The sequence below is a fragment of the Nuphar pumila genome, chromosome 10, assembly GCF_984573655.1.
Source record: "Nuphar pumila chromosome 10, dmNupPumi1.hap1.1, whole genome shotgun sequence".
Classification (NCBI taxonomy): Eukaryota; Viridiplantae; Streptophyta; class Magnoliopsida; order Nymphaeales; family Nymphaeaceae; genus Nuphar; species Nuphar pumila.
Window position 1 is genome coordinate 114,593,146 of NC_143258.1, and position 20,604 is coordinate 114,613,749.

At 34.4% G+C, this 20,604-nt stretch overlaps 1 protein-coding gene across 1 annotated transcript in view; it reads right to left on the minus strand.

The window, feature by feature from the left end:
• Positions 1 to 6,720: 6,720 nt before the first annotated feature.
• LOC149827990 (uncharacterized) overlaps positions 6,721 to 20,604 on the minus strand; it is a 74,662-nt gene continuing 60,778 nt past the window's right edge. The window contains exons 9-11 of the mRNA XM_090019784.1: positions 17,860 to 17,961; positions 15,541 to 15,600; positions 6,721 to 7,153 (exon numbers count right to left, since the gene is read on the minus strand). Coding sequence (XP_089875910.1) covers positions 7,043 to 7,153; positions 15,541 to 15,600; positions 17,860 to 17,961 — 273 coding nt within the window. The 3' untranslated portion in view covers positions 6,721 to 7,042. The remainder of the gene's footprint in view (positions 7,154 to 15,540; positions 15,601 to 17,859; positions 17,962 to 20,604) is intronic.

The window sequence follows — 20,604 nt, forward strand, 5'->3', positions numbered from 1 at the left end:
AAACATGTCCTGAGTCATGGTTATAATTTGGGAATATAAGTATGTGTCGTATCAGCAAGGCTAAGAAGTGATAACTTAAAATGTATGTGCATTAGTTAGGAATTGCATGCATCATTTAAGAAAGAAAATATAATTAAATATAACAATATATGCAAGCATTGAAGGGCTTCTGCATATGGTAAGTCATGCATATTAGCTGCTCATGCATTTTATTTCTTGAATGTATAAATTGACAATCTCTTGTTAAATTTATACATTTTGAACATGCAGGATTAGTTGTGTAATTGTTTGAGTTAATTCTAAAGGCTAAACTATGAAATTTCTATTGAAATTCTTGCTTTGAATTTTTGTCTTACAAGCTTAGCATATTTCACTCTACTGAGACATGTTTTGTCTGACCTTATATGGTTTAATATTTTTCAGGTAATGAGGAATAGCTTACATGCGAAGGCAGGAGGTTGCAATGGGAAACAAGTCTACCTTTCCTTCGTATTTACAAGATTTTCAGACTCTGATTTATTATTTGATTTTTATGACAATGGATAATTTTATTAATATTTTGTATGATTGTGGACATTGATTTATTTTATTCAAGATGAAATCTATTTATTTTAATTTTTCACAATCGTAGGGTTATGCATGAATAAGAAAAGTAGCACGCCAACTTTTAGACCCTATGAGTTTTTTCAATGCTATTTGTTAAAGATTTTTAAAAGCATTTAAAAAAAATCCATCATTTTCGGGTTATAAAAATTGGGGTGTTACACACATGGCCTACAGTGGTTCACAACTGACCACATAAGCATCTCAAGTAATATATGCATCTTATGCAAAACCCTTGGTGAACACGCACACACTTGTTCAAAACATGTTCATAATGCACATTCAATCACACACAACAAGAATGCACATATAAATCAATTTGCATACGCATGCGAACATATGTTTGCAACATTCATTAACATGATTCAATTCATGCATAAGCTGTCAAACATGCACATAATCATATTCATGTAAACATCAAAATGAATTTTAGAATTTTTAATGCGTATGTCATGAGCACTTGCAACAAGATAATTGAATGTATAGCATGCATAATTTATATTCAACACAAGTACCTTGCAGTCCATACAATTTATAACATGCACAATTTGTTCATAACATACCACACTACCAAATCTGATCAAAATTCATGTGCCACAAACCATGAAAATCTGATCAGATTGCATAAGACTTACCATTCAACAAATCTGATCAGAGTACACATGTGCAATCATTGTCGAATCTTATCATATTGCATGTGTTCAAGCAATGCATAAGTCTAGACAGCTTGTACACCGGCAAATAGTGGTCTGAACTGATTATAAACAAGTATATATCATCATGCACAATGACATGTAAATCAGCATGTCACTGTTGCACTAAGGCAAACAATAGCATGTTGCTGCCCATCGTGCACAGCAATGTGCAGTGCACAACAATGTGTTGTGAACAACACCTAAGGTTGCACACAGGTGCAGTTTGGCTGCCTTAATAGTTCACCAAAATATGAACTAAGTATGTAGCCGAAAATGGGTCGCATCAAACAGGGTTATAGGCAGTTCAAAAATTGCATAAACAAAAACGATTTTGACATGCATATTAGCAAATATTAACTAGTTTTGATATGCCTAACAGTAAAGCATTTTTAACATGCAAAACAACAAATTAAACTTTTGATATACATAACAACAAAACATGTTTTGATGTACATAATCAACAAAACAATTTACATCCACCACCTGACGCTAATCTGATCAACATGTCATAGTTTTGTTATGACAGTCACATAATGTTGTCAAAAACCGAGTTTCATACAGTGAAACTCAACTGATGACAGCTGGCCAGAACCAGCCAATCATACAACAGTTCACGGTGAGATATGAAAAAAAAATTGTTTATCAGTCCAACATTCACGAGTTAATAACAGTCCATGGGTAGCATGTTAAAATTTGATTTTCTTCTGTCAAACAAACTGAATTTTTTTGTAACAGTCCTCTATATGGTTTAATGAGTTTGATTACAATTCCCAAAAGAAATAAAATTTGCATAACAGTCCGCAAATATGCATGCATGAGACACTTGGCAGATCTGGGCTGGATCTGCACCCATATAGATATGTTGCAGATCTGTACCATATTTGCGTGCATACTATGTGATGCAGATTTGTAACCGATCTACAGGCATGTAAGTATACATGTTGCAGGTCGGTTCATAGCAGAAAAAAATACAATTGTCGGTTGTACACATGATCCAATAACTAAATAGGCTAACAACATGTGCCTGTATAATTTTTTTTTTGTCAAAGAGGACAGCATAACTAGCATATGTCGATTTCACGTGAGAGAAAGAAATAAAAACACATTAACTGAATTTACATCATAGCATAAGTATTTATTTTGTTTTATGCTTGAACCATGAGATCCGATAATATGCCTATACAATAATCATTAAGATCGATAGGCCTGAATATGTTTACACACACCCATATTTTTCTTTTTTAACATAAGTGATTAAAGATCCAACCTGTGGATAGGGCTAAGAATTCATATATATACATGTATTCAGCATGAAAACAAGATTTAGAAGCAAGAAATTAATAGCACATGTCAACTTAAGAATACCCCATGTTAAATCCTTGATTATACCTAGAAATCGTTTGTAAGATTAATTCATCCAAAAAATTACAAAAACCAAAATTTTAAAACATGATTTCAAAAATCTGATTTCATTTTTTCCTTGAAAATCTTACATGAAATTGATTTAAACTTGTTTCTCATTGTTCGAACCTAGAGAGGAACTCGAATCTTAGTTTGGAAGAATAGAAAGATCATAAAATCGTCGGATAGTGGGTGGAAATGACAGATCGACTCCTCCTCCCTCTTCTTCTTCTTTCTATTTTCCTCTCTTTCTTTCTTTCTTTCTTTTTCCTTTTTTTTCTCTCTCTCTCTCTTTCGTGCTCTCTCTCTTTAGAAAACGAAATCTAGAGAGAAAGACGAGTTAGACCCTTATATAAATTTTTTTTGTCTTCTAGACAGAGGGTGACGTCCCCTCTAGAGTCCTTTAAAGGAAACTCTCTCTAACTTCTCATATATATATATATATATATATAATTAGAGATCTATCTAGAACACCTATCTAAGTAGAGTTCTACGCTATGTAGAACTCCACCTTATCCAATAAATACAAATTTTAAAATTTAATTAGTTAATATTTGTATTAATTATTTAATATTTAATTATTAAATAATTAATTTTTATAATATTCTAGAGGGTGTCTCCCCCCTCTAGAAGTCCTCTCATAGCATAATTCTCTCTTAATTTAATATTTAAATTAATTTTAAAGTTTTACATTGGTTGTACTTGAATTTTAGATCCAGATTTGAATCTAAGATCCAAATTCATATCCAAAATCCATATGGATCCAACCTAGACCAGATCCTAATTAATATAAGTCCTGGACTGGGTCCAGATCTATATCAACTTGGATCAAATAGATCAAGTCCTATTCGATCCAATCCAAAAAATATAAAAATAGAGGCAGGTTATTTTTTAAAAATATGATTTTGGGGCCAACCGTAACCCGATTTCAAAAAAAAATGAAATATCATAGTTCTCAAAATTATGAGACGCATCTAACGGCATACTTACCTGATTTTCACCTGAAATTAACCTAAATTTTGCTCAATTTTTGCTTAAATTTAAAGGTTAAAAACAAAAGGTTTTACAAATATTATTCGCCTCATTTTGGTCTTGTCAGTAGGCCCATGTCCACGCCCGAACCCCGTTGACGCCACCTATAATCAAAGTTATTTTTCATGATTTTTATCGACTTTATAAAATACTTAGCCAAATTTCAGAAATTCAAAATTTAAAATTGTGAAAAACACACACGATATTACAGTTCATGTTGGATTTTGTCTAAAAACTGTTTCGGACAAAGCCCGAAAAAATTAAAACCAATAGAAATAGGGATCTCTTCTTATTGTTCCCCCTTCTTATTCCCATTTTAAGTGTAGAGAGAGAGGACCATTTAAGGAAGAGTTAAAATTAAATTATAGTTTTTAAAGAATTACTAGAGATAGGTGACCAGAAAATTACACGGGGAGTCATCCAAGCAATTTCAAGAAAATTACTGCGTTTGACAACTGCACACATCCCACGCTCTTGTTTCACATGGCAACCAATTCAAAGATGAACATAGTTCATGGAATCAAGAACTTATCCCACAAAGGTTCTTTTAATTATGTTAGCTTTTTCTACAGTTTGAAAGCATAACAGCGGTAAGGCCATGTTTGGAAGTAGGAAAAAGAGGAAAATTTCTAATCAAATATGAAAAGCAAAAAACTTCCCATGTGACTCAAACAAGTGAATTTTTTTCACACGAAATATTTGCACATCTCAGTACTAAGAAAGGTCAAGTAAGGCATTTTAATTCTCGAAGCAGGTCCCCTCCTGTCTTTTCCTATCGGTTGATACTTATACCTCCAAATCCAGCACATGTTTCTGAAGGTAAATGCATCAATCTTTATCATCCATTAACAAGTAATTCCGATGTAAGTGGTTTTGGTCAAGGCGATGTGAAAATAGTATTTCATGATCCATCGTGTATCTAAAGCCTTTTGTTCTTAGTATATGCTATTTGGGCACACATCTTTTTGGTTTTTAAAAAGAAACAAATTAAAAATGTTCAAATAGCCACACCCACCCAGGTCGCCCGAGTGGCAGCAGGCTTAGGGAGAAGGTGCTGACCCTTCTTACCAAGTTCGAGTAGCTTTAGCGGTGGTTCCATAAACGCTTGGGTATCGCCATATCAGTGGCCCCACCCAAGGTTTACCCACGCTCATTAAGTGCACGGTTCTCGGCAAGGGTTCCAAGATAAAAAAAAGGGGTTCAAATATCCAAATTGATTTTCTAAATCCATGGATGATCCCTATAAGAGCTGAGTTTTTTGTTAATTGCGATTATATTATTTATGTACAGCCAAAAAAATTTAAAAAACAAACTTATTTTGCAATACTATAGTAATAATATGGAATTGCATGCAAAATAAGAAAATGAATGTAATTTGCTGTATTTTTTTAAAAAAACTATAATTTTTTATATTATCTCTCATGTCCAAAATCGTAAATATTTGAATTTAAAAAAACCTTTTTACCCTTAACACATGCAAACTTCTCTTATATATATAAACTTCCTCTCAAATATGTGATTATTTTTTGCAGAAAACAATCTCTCTCTGCTCACATATTTGCATCTCTCATTAGATGTCAAAAACTTATACTTTTGCAATGGTTGAAAATCTGAAACACAAGCCTATAACTTTCATGTTTTGAATCAGAACCGAAAAATTTTTGAGTTTCAAAACCAGAATAGAAACATGTTCTAAAACCTCTAAGATTGTACATTTTTTGTCTATTCTATACTATTCTCTAATCGCCTGCACCAAAAGTCTAAAAAAACAGAAAAAAAAAAGAAAGAAATGGATCATGATGTTAGCTTTTATAAGCAATTGAAGATAAATGTCATCCGAAAGACAAATGGTCCATCCTAAACAGCAAACAACAAACATAGGCAAGGATGAAGAAGTCTCAATAAAATATAAGTAGACTTGAGAAAGTCTGCATAAAATATAAAAAGTTCGCACAAAATATGTGCTAACTTTCTCAAGTCCGCATAAAATATACGCAGACTTGAGAAAGTCTGTATAAAATGTGTTGACTTTTTCAAGTCCACATAAAATATGCGGACTTCCTCATTTTATTCAAGTTTAACAGAAAGTTCACAAGTAATTTTATGCGAACTTCGTAAAGTCCGCAAAAAACGTGCAGACCCTATTTCAAGTGGGTGTATGCAACACTCGAAGAGCAAAGCAATATATCACGCGAACATCAATTTCATGCATGCAAAAAGTAAAAGAGACATTTAAACAATCTATTTACGGTTTTGGACATAGAGAGAATATCGCAAATTGTGAAGTTTTTAAGAAAACCCGTCATTTTTACTGTACAGTACAATCATTTTCCGAATAAGAAAATTAGTTCAAATCCCCATAATCCAAGTGGACTATCTTTAAAAAATTCCTCTTGGATCACAATGCACTTATTGTTAACTGTAATGTAAGATCCAATTATAAAAACATCTCAACCTGTTACCAAACCATACTTGAACTACTCATACAAGTCTCCCAAGGGAAAAGAGGAGTAAAAAAAAGTATTAGATTTTGTATAGAAGTACTTGTATCATCGTGATTCACATCCATACCTATCAAAATTTTCCTGGAGAAATGGTGGTTTCCAAGTCATATGCCTCGTGCTTTTCATATGATTGGAAGATTTGATTTTTCTATGATAAATTTTACCACTTCTAGGCGTGGCCCAAGTGAAGAAACACCATCAAAGACATGCAGCCTCCCTTTTAATTTTCATACGAACAGCAATTGCTATCGCTTTGTTGCCAATATTGGCCACGTCCCATATGGTGTTCCACTGTAAACCATTTTCCATGGGATCAAAACTTTTGAGGAATGGAGTGCATGTGTGATCAACATTGTCAACCAATCCCCTCAATTTAAAGGGCTTACAGAGCAGGTGAAGAACATCTCAACTCCATCTAAAGGCCATCAGAACCTGCAATTTATACAAGACTCTACATATGGAACAAAAACACAAAAACAAATATATAAAACAAGGAATCGGAAACTTGAGCATTGCACAGCCTATCTACATGTAGACTAGTTAGATTTGCGTGTTCTACTAAGGTAAAATTCACTAGATTCCCAACAGGATTACAAACAGAATAAATACCCGCAAGAATCGCAGACTCACTGCCCACATTCATTTTTTGCAGATGCCCACTTCTTTAACAAGAGAATATTGAGGTTCATGTTCTTTTCAACAGGATGACTCCTGTGAAGCAGTTTTAATTCACTTATATGTGCAAGCCAAACTCAAGCATATGTTATTATAACACTTCACCTTCCACAATCTGTAGAATAATCCATCTCAGCCACACCTTTGAATGATCCCATTCTCCGTTAGGTACTCCACAAACTCATCGATCAAATACGGCCATGCACCCTCAGCATCGTAATTGGATAGCATGGGGTCAACATTCTGTGTGAAGCAATAAACTCAAGATGTAAATAATTCAACCCCTGGTGGCAGCATATGTTAACGAAGGAAGTTGGAAAACTTGGAATGCATCCAGTACCAAGGTCAAATCTAAATTATTACCAGTAAAGTTGCCAACAGGAGATTGGACTTGGTCGTCAAAAGGCAACGAATGCAATATCTTAACCAAGAAGATGCCTTGGGTTCAATTTCTCTGATTGTGGATTACAAACAAAAAAGAACAGAAAAAAAATGGTGCATACTTCTCAAAAGTTACCAGAAGTCCAACTGGAGACTCGTGTAAGCGACATCAAAGGAACCTTGGATTCAATTCCTATTTTTTCTGATAAACAAGAAAAATAAAAGAAAAAAATGTCCGCTTAAATTATTGGGATTTGTTTTGCCTGAGCCCAACATGCATTTTGATGTCTTGAAGCACTCGCACCAAATCAATCAAGTAGCCAGAATCCCAAGAACGGTCATTAGCTCTTCTTGCTTTGGAGACATTTATGGAATTGAAAAATGAAAGAAAAGCAACAAACCTATTATTTCATAGAAGATTGATCTGCCAAAGACTTCATAAACATGGACATATAATCAGCAACAAACCGCAAATGAGTGGCCAAAAGCATTGATGGATTATCAAAAATATATCAAACTCAATTTTTCTTTCAAGATGTTTCAAAATATGTTATATAGACGTGTATGACAATGTTATCAGTATTGCATTGCATCGTACGATACAATACAGTGTATCGTAGTATCGCTAGCCCATGCGATACGATATACCCCCTCGAATCAGAAATGCAGTGTATTGGTCTGTATCGTATTGCACTGCCCGTAAGATGTGGCTATTTTTCCACAATTTTTTTGTTGAAAATTTTCAGGTAATTTATTTTGGATCCTTTTTCACTTTTAGTGACAACTTTTACGTAAATAAGGCTTTAGTAGAGCCCTATTCACTTATTTCATAAGCCATGGGAACAAAAAGGTAGAAATTTCTTCTTAATTTATTATGATTAGTGAAGACAAGAAAGAAGAGAGGTACTATTATGGAAGAACATGTGAAAGTATCTCCAACAAGATACTAATATCAAGACCTTAATATTCTTGATATTGAACCCACCACGAAAGCACAATAAGAACACTTTAGAACACTTGTGCACAAAAAGCACAACCCACAAATAACTCACAAATGCACAAAGGCATAAAATAATGGAATCAATTTATTGAGAACTTGGGCTTTGACTCAAAGCCATGAAGAAATACAAAGGGGAGAACCCCTATTTATAACATCACTAAAGGGGGCCTTGGAGGGGCTCCACCCATAGTCGTTGGAGCCCCCTCCAACGGTCACAAATGTGACCGTTGGAGAGGGCCCAACGACTATGTTGGTGGGCCCCCCAAGGTACCTTTTAGGTACAAATCCAAAAAAGAAATAAAAAGAACAAAAATAAAAATAAAAGAAACATAATTACAGTCACATCCGAAAAGTGAATGTGCGCAAAAATAGGGAAAAGACTAAACTACCCTTATGACAAAATAAATAGAAATATATATTTTATATATATATATTTGAGTAGATACATATACATATATATTAATATATGTATATGTATTACCATATATATATAAAATATATATATTACATAATATGATTAATGTACATAATTTAACACCCCCCCTCAAACTTAGGGCAGGATGACCGAGAGTTTGCTAAGAAGGAAGTTGAAGCGCGGAGCACACAAGGCTTTAGTGAAGAAGTCTGCCAACTGATACTCGGACGTGACATATGGAAGGTCAATGATTCCTTGGAGATACGCCTCCCGAACATAGTGACAGTCCATCTCGATATGTTTAGTCCGCTCATGAAAAGTGTGATTTTTAGCAATATAAATCGCACTTTTGTTGTCACAGCAAAGCTTGGTAGGCCCTTCAATTTTGATTCCCATATCTTCCAGCAACTGATGAATCCAAACAATTTCCATGGTAGTAGTTGCCATGGCACGATATTCAGCTTCAGTTGATGATAGAGATACCTTTTGCTGCTTCTTGCATCTCCATGAGATCAATGAGTCTCCTAAGAAAACACAAAAACCAGTGGTGGAGTGACGGTTATTTGGGTCACCTCCCCAATCAGAGTCAGTATAAGCAATTAATTTTAACTCAGAACAGGAAGACAAAAAAACTCCCTTATTAATAGTGTGCTTTAGGTATCTCACGACACGCAAGATAGCACCCATGTGAACAGAAGTTGGTGCATGCTGAAATTGGCTTGTCGTATGCACCGCATGTGAGATATCGGGTCTGGTGATACTTAGATACATCAACGAGCCTACTAGTTGCCTGTAGGGAGTAGGATCGAAGAGAGGAACACCATCATCAATCTTCATTTTTGCTCCTACTATAGCAGGAGTTTCACAAACTTTATCATCTGTAATACCTGACCTGTCAATAATCTCAGATGCAAGCTTAGTTTGAGACAAAAAGTACCCTCTATGAGAGTATGCAACCTCAATACCCAGAAAATAAGTTAAGAAACCCAAATCAGACATTTCAAACTTATCCTTTAATATGGACTTTATGCTTTTAATCCCTTTAGAATCACTCCCAGTAATAAGCATGTCATCCACATATAGCAACAGAATAACAATCCCTGCATTAGACTTTCTAACAAACAAAGCAGTATCAGTAAAGCATGATGAAAAACCATTATCTAACATTACAGAGTTAAACCTATCATACCAAGCTTTGGGAGCTTGTTTTAAACCATACAGTGCTTTCCGAAGACGAAGCACTTTCCCTTTAGGATACTCCATTCCAGGAGGAACATCCATATATACTTCTTCGTTTAGATCTCCGTTTAAAAACGCATTCTTAACATCCATCTGATAGATGTTCCATTTGTTTATTGAAGCAACAATTATAAGACATCGGACGGTGACCATCCGTGCAACGGGGGCAAAAGTCTCCTCATAATCAATCCCATATTTTTTACCATACCCTTTTGCAACTAAGCGGGCCTTATATCTCTCAAGAGACCCATCACACTTAGTTTTGACTTTAAACACCCATCTACACCCTATTGCTTTCTTATCTTTAGGAAGGTCTTGAAACTCCCAGGTTCTTGCTTTCTTTAGGGCTTCAAGTTCATTGTTCATAGCAACTATCCATTCTGGGTATTTACGTGCTTCCTCAAAATCCCTAGGTTCTATGTACGAGTGAATGACGCTTAGACAGGCTCTATATTTTGGTGAAAAAGACTCATATGAGATGAACCTAGAAGGGGGTTTTCTTGATCTTTCGGTCCTACAAAGATTTCCTTCACTTGAAGGGGTAGACTCACTATCATATCTTTCGAGAGCACTTCTAAAAGTACTCCTATCTCTATGAGAGTAGGTTATAGGATCTCTATGTGGTTCTTCATTAATGGATTGATCAGTATGAGATTCAACATTTAGATTTGTTTCATCATCGCTAGTATCATCATCTTCAGTTAACAAATCAAACAGAAAAGAATAATCTATATTCTCATCATTAGTTTCAAGTTTTTCGAAACCACTAACATTTTCCAAGAAGCTTACATTTCTGGAAACATAAAGTTTATCACTCTTAACATCATAACAGCGAAAACCTTTATGAGTTTCAGAGTAACCAAGAAAGGCACAAGGAATGGCCTTAGGGGAGAGTTTGTCATTTTTATCAGTAAGGACAAAACATTTACATCCAAAAACCCTTAACCTGCTATAATCAGGTTCTTTTTCGTATAATTTTTCAAACGGGGAAATCTTGTTCAAGTTTTTAGATGGAAGTCTATTTATGAGATAGACAGAGGTAAGAGCAGCCTCCGCCCAGAGTTTTTTCGGTATATTTTGAGAAATGAGCAAGGTTCGTGTGGTTTCAATAATATGCCTATGTTTCCGTTCAGCCAACCCATTTTGTTGGGGGGTTTTGGGACAAGATTTTTGATGAAGAATTCCATAGTTTTCAAGATAGCTTTTAAATTCATTGGAAAGGTATTCGCCACCTGAATCAGTTCTAAAAATTTTCAAATTTCCATTGAATTGATTTAAAACCATCATATGAAATGTTTTGAAAGTTGAAAAAACTTCATATTTATGTTTAAGAAAATATATCCAACTAAACCTAGTGAAATCATCCACAAAGATAACATAGTACGAAAAACCTCCCTTGGATATCACCGGAGCTGGACCCCATACATCGGAGTGAACGATTTCAAAAGGTTTTGTTGTAAACATGGATCTTTGAGGAAAAGGAAGACTTCTCATTTTTCCAAGAATACATTCATTACAAACAAAATTTTCATTACAAAGATTCTTAACAAAAGGCAAATAAGAGATTTTAACAATGTTGGGATGACCCAATCTCTTATGCCATACATGAATATCTTTGTTTTGAGCAACATTACAAAATTGATTCTTGGGAATTTTAAGAAAATCAACATAGTAGAGGTCTCCTCTCCTAGAGCCTTCCCCAATCAATTTCCCGGACTGGCGATCCTGTATCCAACATTTATTAGAAGAGAACTTTATATCGCAACCATAGTCCGAGAGTTGAGAAACGGAAAGTAAATTTAAGTTTAGTTTTGGAATAAAACGAATTTTTGGGATAAAAAAATCTTGTTTTTCAAAATTACCCATTCCTTTAATTTCAAGAGGGGTTCCATCCGCGGTTGAGACAAAAGATGGAAGGCGATTTTCAGAATAATTAGAGAGAAAACAATGACTTGGAGTCATATGAAACGAAGCACCAGAATCAAGTAGCCAAGATGTCTTACCAAGAGAGGAAGAAGATGACATGGCGGCTCCAGAAGTGCCTCCTTTGAGAAGAGGTTGAAGAGCATCCATAATTTGATGAAGCGAAAGAGGTTCATTCGATGTTGAAGGCCGTTCCTCCGATTGGGATGCTAAAGCCGCGGCGAGGAATTTCTTCCATTTAGGACAATTTGGTTTGATATGTCCCGGTTCTTTACAAAAATGGCAAGTTAATTTGCTATAATCTCTCTTGCCATATCGATCATTTTGCCCTTGATTTTTGAAATGGGGCGGTTTGTAGGTCTTCAAATTATTACCGGGTCTTGACACGGCATTGACCACTTCATAGTCATTTTGAGAAGGTGTAGCAAGAATGCTTGGGTTATTTTTACTAATCCCCATACGTGTTTCCTCACCACTTAGCTTGGTGATGACATCTTCAATAGATGGGGAGGTAAAAGCCGATAGAAGGGAGGACCGAATTTGCTCAAATTCGGGTCTAAGACCATTTAAGAAGTTGAAGAAACGATCTTCCTCAAGTTGTTTGTGCCTTAACTCAATAGCTTCTCCACTCCATTTTGGTTCGAGCATGGCAAGCTCGTCCCAAATAGATGATAATTCGGCAAAATATTCCCGAATAGATAAATCATTTTGTTGAAGAGTCAAGGCTTTCTTTTGGAGGTAGTATTTGTGAGACAAGTCCCTTGACGTATACATTTTTTCAAGGTATAACCAAGCTTCGGAGGCCCTTTTAAATTTGATGATGTTGGCATTGATCTTGGTTTCAACGGACGAAAAAATCCAAGACAAAATTTTGAAGTTCTTCATTTCCCACTCATCATGCCTTTTGGAATATTCTTCTAAGGCCTTTTGTCTATCTTCTCCTTCAAGAATTTTGATTTCCCCTTTCTCTATAATAGAAAGCTTGGGTTCGGGTTCCGATATGGATCCTTGAACATAACCCCAAAGACCTTTCCCTTTGATGTGGGCTTCCATGTTGCCGGCCCAAACATGGTAGTTTGAACCACTAAGTTTAAAACCAAGAGAGAAGTGGGAGTCTTTTTCACCCATTATGGAGAAGAGAAGATGAAAAATAAAGCGTACCTTAACGGATTTTCAACCTTTTCTTGACAAAAGTTGCTTCTAAAATATTGCCCGGAGCAAATGCTTTACTCAAAAACTTCACTAGCTTGAGGGCACGATTTTCGAGGTGCTTCACAAGAGGCGAAATGCACGATCTTCTTTCTTCCAACGAGGCTCTGATACCATGTGAAAGTATCTCCAACAAGATACTAATATCAAGACCTTAATATTCTTGATATTGAACCCACCACGAAAGCACAATAAGAACACTTTAGAACACTTGTGCACAAAAAGCACAACCCACAAATAACTCACAAATGCACAAAGGCATAAAATAATGGAATCAATTTATTGAGAACTTGGGCTTTGACTCAAAGCCATGAAGAAATACAAAGGGGAGAACCCCTATTTATAACATCACTAAAGGGGGCCTTGGAGGGGCTCCACCCATAGTCGTTGGAGCCCCTCCAACGGTCACAAATGTGACCGTTGGAGAGGGCCCAACGACTATGTTGGTGGGCCCCCCAAGGTACCTTTTAGGTACAAATCCAAAAAAGAAATAAAAAGAACAAAAAGAAAAATAAAAATAAAAGAAACATAATTACAGTCACATCCGAAAAGTGAATGTGCGCAAAAATAGGGAAAAGACTAAACTACCCTTATGACAAAATAAATAGAAATATATATTTTATATATATATATATATTTGAGTAGATACATATACATATATATTAATATATGTATATGTATTACCATATATATATAAAATATATATATTACATAATATGATTAATGTACATAATTTAACAGAACACACATTATTCAACTTTTGAACTTATTGTAATTAGTGGAAGACATTATGAAACTTTGATTACTCGAAACTTTTTTCTTTTGTTTGTTATATAATGTGTCTCTTTAATAGTAAACCTTTTGTTTTGTTAGTTTGTTACAATATTGTTTCGCATATTATAGCAATACATGTATATGTTTAATTGTTTATAATGCTTAAATTTGATTTTCTTTAATTTCATTCAATGATTTTTTATTTTTTGAAACTTTTTCTGATTTTTTGTATTTTTTTGCAATTTTTAAAATGGGCCTTTTTTTGTATCGGACAATAGGATATGGACGATACATCTGTATCACCAGCCATTCCGATACGATAATTACAACATTGGTGTACAAGCTAACACATGACTAGTTCGATACATGAGTTCAAAAAAAATTTGAAAAATAGAATATGGTGAAATGGATTTTTTTTAACTTTTTAATCAATAAAAAATTAATTGATATTTTAATATATAAAAAAGTATTTTTGAAAAATATTATCAAGTATTAAAATATACTAAAATAATGTCTATATGTGCCAGAATTGTGCCAGTATGTAATAATGTGTCTGACTCGTGTCGCCCCTTACATCCCACAAAATGACATGTCAATGTGACATTAGCAGAGATCATTTATTCATGTATGAGTTTGCAAAATGTGCACAGTGGGTGGTGCATACATGCGCATGTCTGCAGGCACATCAGTACTATGGACAATACAATGCATGCTTATATAGATTTAGTTTAGTATATACATTACCACAAACATACATGAAATGCTACAATTGCTAGGATGTGCACATATGTATGCAGATAAGCATGTTTTTGCATCTACAAGTGCATTCTGAGTGTGCTAATCGACAAACTGTATGTGAAACACCAGAGAACTACCAATTTTTATGTCTCTGTCTCTCTCTCACACACACACACATTTGAATCAAAGGCTCAGGACTCAGCTCTGCATCAGCACTAGGCACTGTGCAAGATAAGCAATTTGGCTGGATAAGCTCTCAAACTCAGAAACCCTTTAGGAAAAGCTAAATCCTACAAAATTTTGTTTATCATTCAACTAAATTATCACAAGAACCAATATAATTATGGATTCTGAATTCGCAGACTCTCAACCATCAATTTTTCAAGTAAAATCACGAAAAAGATGAGACATGGAACTGCTCCCAGAAACAAGCTGGGCAAAGTCTTCCTACACTTTAAAATCTTAATGCAATATTAGACACAAGCAAACACAAGTTTTATCATCATCCATTAAAGAAGTTGCCGTTGAACTCAGTAATCAGCAAAATCCAACAAGTTTGTCAACCTAATGATCAAAATATGTTTGACAACTTGGTAACGTAAACATCAGAAAGAAATACAGGCCGAAGCAGCAGCAAACTAGAGAAACAGAAAGAAATAGTTGTGAAACAACTACAGCTTGCCCAAACAGAATCAAGAGTTGGCATGAGCCCAAGATTGATCCATTGGCCAAAAACTTCCAAGGACAAATCTAATTGATTATAGATTCCAGTGTCTGACAGTAAGTCAATTAGCAACTCAATCCAAGTTTTTGTTAGTTAAGAATCATAATTGTAGCCTCCATTGAAGTCGTCAGACTATGTTAGCTATTGGCCGCTTAACAACTAAAGTCAAAACCGGCACCCAAGTGTTAAACCTCAGCCAAAAACAATCACACAAAACATATTAATACCTTGGCAAACTCCAAAAGCTGAGACCAGGTGTCCCTTGAAATTGCTTTATTGTGCTTTGCCTATAGATCACAATGCAACCAAAGTCATTATTATTTCAAGGTTTCGGATGTGAAATAATTCCAAGTCAATGCTATAAAAAATGCATCTCTGGATCAAAGAACAAAAAAGGCTAAGGCTTATGGCAATAGTTATATTTTATAGCACATAAACAATTTTTCCTAAGTGAATATCAGATTAAAACGTCACATATATAACAACCTCAGCTAAGAGAAGTGGCCACACTGTAGGCTAAAGCTAATTTAGAGCTTAATCCCACCCATCAGGATAACAATATATAAGCATGAACAAAGTGATTGCAAAGTAACATTATTTAGTTGTCACTGCTGTGAACAGGTCCAACACAGTTCAACTCAATGCAAGCCAGATCTATGCCAGGCAGATCTACATCTGAATCAGGATCTCATCTGAAAAATAAATTCTTTTCTTTTGTAAAAATTTTGGACATGAAACAGATTCCAATGATTCATATACAGATCAGGGTTGAAATTTACAAACTAAGGGCGAAGTGCTTGGATCCTTACACACCTTACCCAATAAGTGAACACACACTAGGTAAATCTGTGGTGAGATTAGACAGGACAAAATTAATCCAACTAATCGGATGTGGACCCTGGTGAGGAATAATCAAAGCTAGCCTAGGTTCAAGGGGAATGGAGTCAGCGTCCATCCACCAAACCTGTCAGATGGATATGGATGAAAGTATGGGATACGATGTGGATACGCTTAGTAGGATACAATAATTCTCAAAAACTAGGACATGGGGACATGGACGTACACACATGTATATGTATGTGTTTGTGTATAAAACTACAATTTTAAATCATTATAATTAGGAACATCAAATAATAAAACTAAGTTGAAATTAAAATATAATATACTTGATGACAAATTTTAAAAGAAAAAGAACTCAAGTGAATAAAAAGGAAGTAATAAGATTATAAAAAGAAATAGATAAAGTTAATGACACACTATTGACTATGTGTGAAGTTAGTTTAATTGTATCCATCAAGTGCTCTTGGATGTCCAAGTGACATGTGTTGATATAGGATACACATTAAGTGAAGTGTCTGTATGACATAGCACCAAACTTATCAGATGCAGTAGGCAGTGCCCAGCCTAAATTTGTCAAGTTAGACTCATTTGCAGACCAACCCATTTCAATGGGATAAAGGAGTAGAAAGACAAAATCATGCAAACAAAAAACAACTGAAAATAAATTTATTAGACTATTGAAATGCACAGATTAAGGCAGAATCAATATGTCGAGAATATCTTACTATACAAGATGAGCCACTTTCTTACCATACATAATTATTTCAAAATGCTAAGCTAATAATAGACGCTAAATACAAACTCAAATGCTTGATTCCATCATATTGAATAAAACTGAGTTGACAAGTGAAAACATGTTAGAAGCTCATAACATGGACTTCTAATCTGAAGAGATGCTTAGCTACTTCATATTTCTGTATACAGCATTGCATTATATAGCAATAGGGAAGCCTGACTTAACATTTGTACATCAAAGAAAGAATCATTTTGTAACAAGTAAATAAGTTGATTATCATGGAATCAATAGTACAATCTCCAACAAACCGAGGAAGCACATCTTCAAATTAATATGTACCTGAATGTTAGATTGATTAATTATTTACCTCCAATCATGATTGTTACAAAGTGAGGTCTTTTTCTGTCCATTTTAATAAGGACCATGTATCAGGGGTGTTATTGGAATATAAATTACACCAACTACACACACTAATGGAATTAATATGGGAAAGGGGGTCATAAAATTCTGGATATTTTCAAGGGTGAGTTTGGGGTCGTTACATAGGACGCATAACAAGTTCATTGTATACGAAAGTCGATTACATCTCTTACATAAAAACCAAATGGACAACATACCATCTCAACAGACAATGACAGGTTTTAAAAAGCCTTCAAGTTTTCATACACTTAACAATTTGAAAGACAGATTACATCATGCAATTCAATAGTAAAATAGCAATATAAATCAACGTTAGAATTGACCAACATTGCTAGGCTTTTACAACAAGAATACCAATACAGAAAAGAACAGTCTTTTAGCTAATAGGAACAGAACAAAATTCTTTATAGCAAAGAATGCACCAAAAGATTGCTATGCATGGTGAAAAAAGGTTGAGATTTCCCATTATTAGAAAGAAGAATGATAGGCATAGACTTTTTTAATTAACAAGGTATGAAGCCCAAAAACCAAAATTTGCAATCTAAGATACCTGCAAAAACTGGCACCAGTGGTCAACCAGAGGCCACTGCTTTTCAGCAAATAATAACTGCCACATTCCAATCGCTGTATCTAGTGCCAACGACTTCTGACCCTGCACTCAAAAACTAGGACTTATCAAGAATTTGCTCTAGTGGATGAAATTGATAGGACACAGAAAATGACATATCTCTGTATATTATTCACAGGATCTGAGACAATCTTAGAAACGGAATGCACATTGATACATCAAATACATACAATAAGATTACTAACAATTTTTCTCTTTCAGATAAAAAAAATATCCATTACCATCAACTGCCAGATAAAAAATACATGAAGATTATCATGACCTAGGTGTAATATATAAAAGTCTACAACTCTGCCTGTTATGAAAACCTAACTGATGTAAACAATTTTTCTCATAACATTGTTCTCACTTGCATGGAAATTAGAGGACAGTTTAACAGACACAATGGAACCAGATCTCAAAGCCTGTGCACAAAATTACATCTGATGGTTGGATAAGTACAAAAGCTTACCCTTTAACCATCATCGAGAACAAATATGATGAAACTAGCCTGATGAATTAATTACATAAACATTTGTTAATAAATAAACAGGTAACACATTAAGAACTCATAACTTCAGTTTCTTCTCAACAATGTTCTATCTACCTCACTAAGTCGCATAGATATACAGGTATAAGACATGTTTAGTACAATACCAGAGTTATTACTAGGACATTTTTTTATTCTGAGCCTGAAGATGGTTTATTATTACTAAATTGAAAACATTTATTTGATCAAGTTATTCTAACAAAAAAACTGTTATTTATTACAAGGTTCTGGTGTATATGAGCCATCAATTTGAAGGTTTTTTTAAAAGTCTGCCTAAAAGCAAAAATAATTCCTAATCTAATGCATGTGTTTTTAATAAATAAACTGCAGAAATTAAATCCTCTGATTTACAAAACATTGCCACCAATTCCCTCTCCCCCTCCCCCCACAAATTAAAATTTTTTATTCCACAACAATAAAGCATGAATCTCATCTTAAGTGCAAATTCTTGAACTTTAAGTCCTTATGATCTATACTATAAAAATATGGGTACATGGATATGGCTTTATAATTCTTGAACAACTTGGACAGTGATCTATACGAAGGGTAGTGGTTGGGGACCTCAATGACTCCATATGTGGGATCCCCAATGGTTCTAAAAAAAAAAGGAAAATAAAACCTAAAACAAGTTGTTTTAATAAACAACTTATATTTACATGTGAAAAGACCAAAATTCCCCTATCGGATATTTTGGAATAAACAGAAAATTATATATATATATATATATATATATATATATATATATATATATATATATATTAACAATATATATAGCCATGCCCCCATACCCGCTGTTTTAAGAATTGTCATGCCGTACCCTTCGTACCTGTACCCATGTGACATAGATATGTATATATAAAGCCTATATATACATATATCTGAAAAAAAACATAGAATATATATTTATATATCTGAAGAAAAAGAGTAGATATACATCTAAAAAAAATACAGTTTGTATATAACATATATAAATATGGAAAAACATATAATATATAGATGGTGAAAAAAAAGACCATTTTGGGCCTAGGTGGCCTAGACAGGGACTAATCGAACAAATTGAGACCTTGCCTAAGTGCCCTGGACAAGGCACTGACCCAACACCTAGGGCGACTAGGTGCCTAGTCTAGTCACCGATTTTGACTACATAGACCTTGAAACAACAATAATTAACTACCATATGTGATTCTTTAACTCGCTGCATTTACTTCCATTCCCATTAACATCAGCAATAGGTCATGTGTGTGTGCGTGGACACCTGCATTTACTTTCATTCCCATTTGCATCAGCAATATGTTGTGTGTGTATGTATACACATGCATTTGTGATTCATCAATCTTTTGTATTCACTTTTATTCCCATTTATACATCAGCAAGCGGTTATGCGTGTGTGTGCGGAGAGAGAGAGAGAGAGAGAGAGAGAGAGAAAGAGAGAAGCTGTTCTATGGCCCAGTGTTATCAGTATCGTACGAAACAATATGGTGTATAGCAGTATCGCTGGTCCATGCGAGACGATATAACCCCCTGAATCTTTAATGTGATACGACATGATATTTAGTTATTTTAAATTTTATTTTATTTTTTTATTATGTGATTGTTATAATTTGTTTACTCAAAACCTTTTTCTTTTGTTTATCTAATGTGACTCTTTAATAGTAAACCTTTTGTTTTTGTTAGTTGTTAGTTTTTTACGACATTGTTTCACATGTTATAGCAGTACATGTGCATGTTTAATTGTTCATAATGCTTAAATTTGATTTCTTTTTTTCTATTTTATTTTATGATTTTTTTATTTTTGGAAAAAAAAATCTGATTTTTGTGTATTTTTTATTTTTGTAATTTTTAAAATAGGTTTTTTCCGTATCTTATGATACACCCGTATCGCCAGCCCTTCTGATACGGGTTCCAATATGATAACTACAACATTGGTATGGGCCTTAGTTGGATTTGAAACCAAACCCCCCATTTCTCAAGATATTGCAACTCTATGATCCAGCTACACACAGCCTGTGTTTGTGCCATTGGCTCCAACATAATGGTTTGGCCTGGTTTTTGGCAATGGTTACCTTACTATAATATATGCTTGATTTTATCACCCATCAAAAATAGAATTTTTCCACCAAAATGCAAAACAGATCATG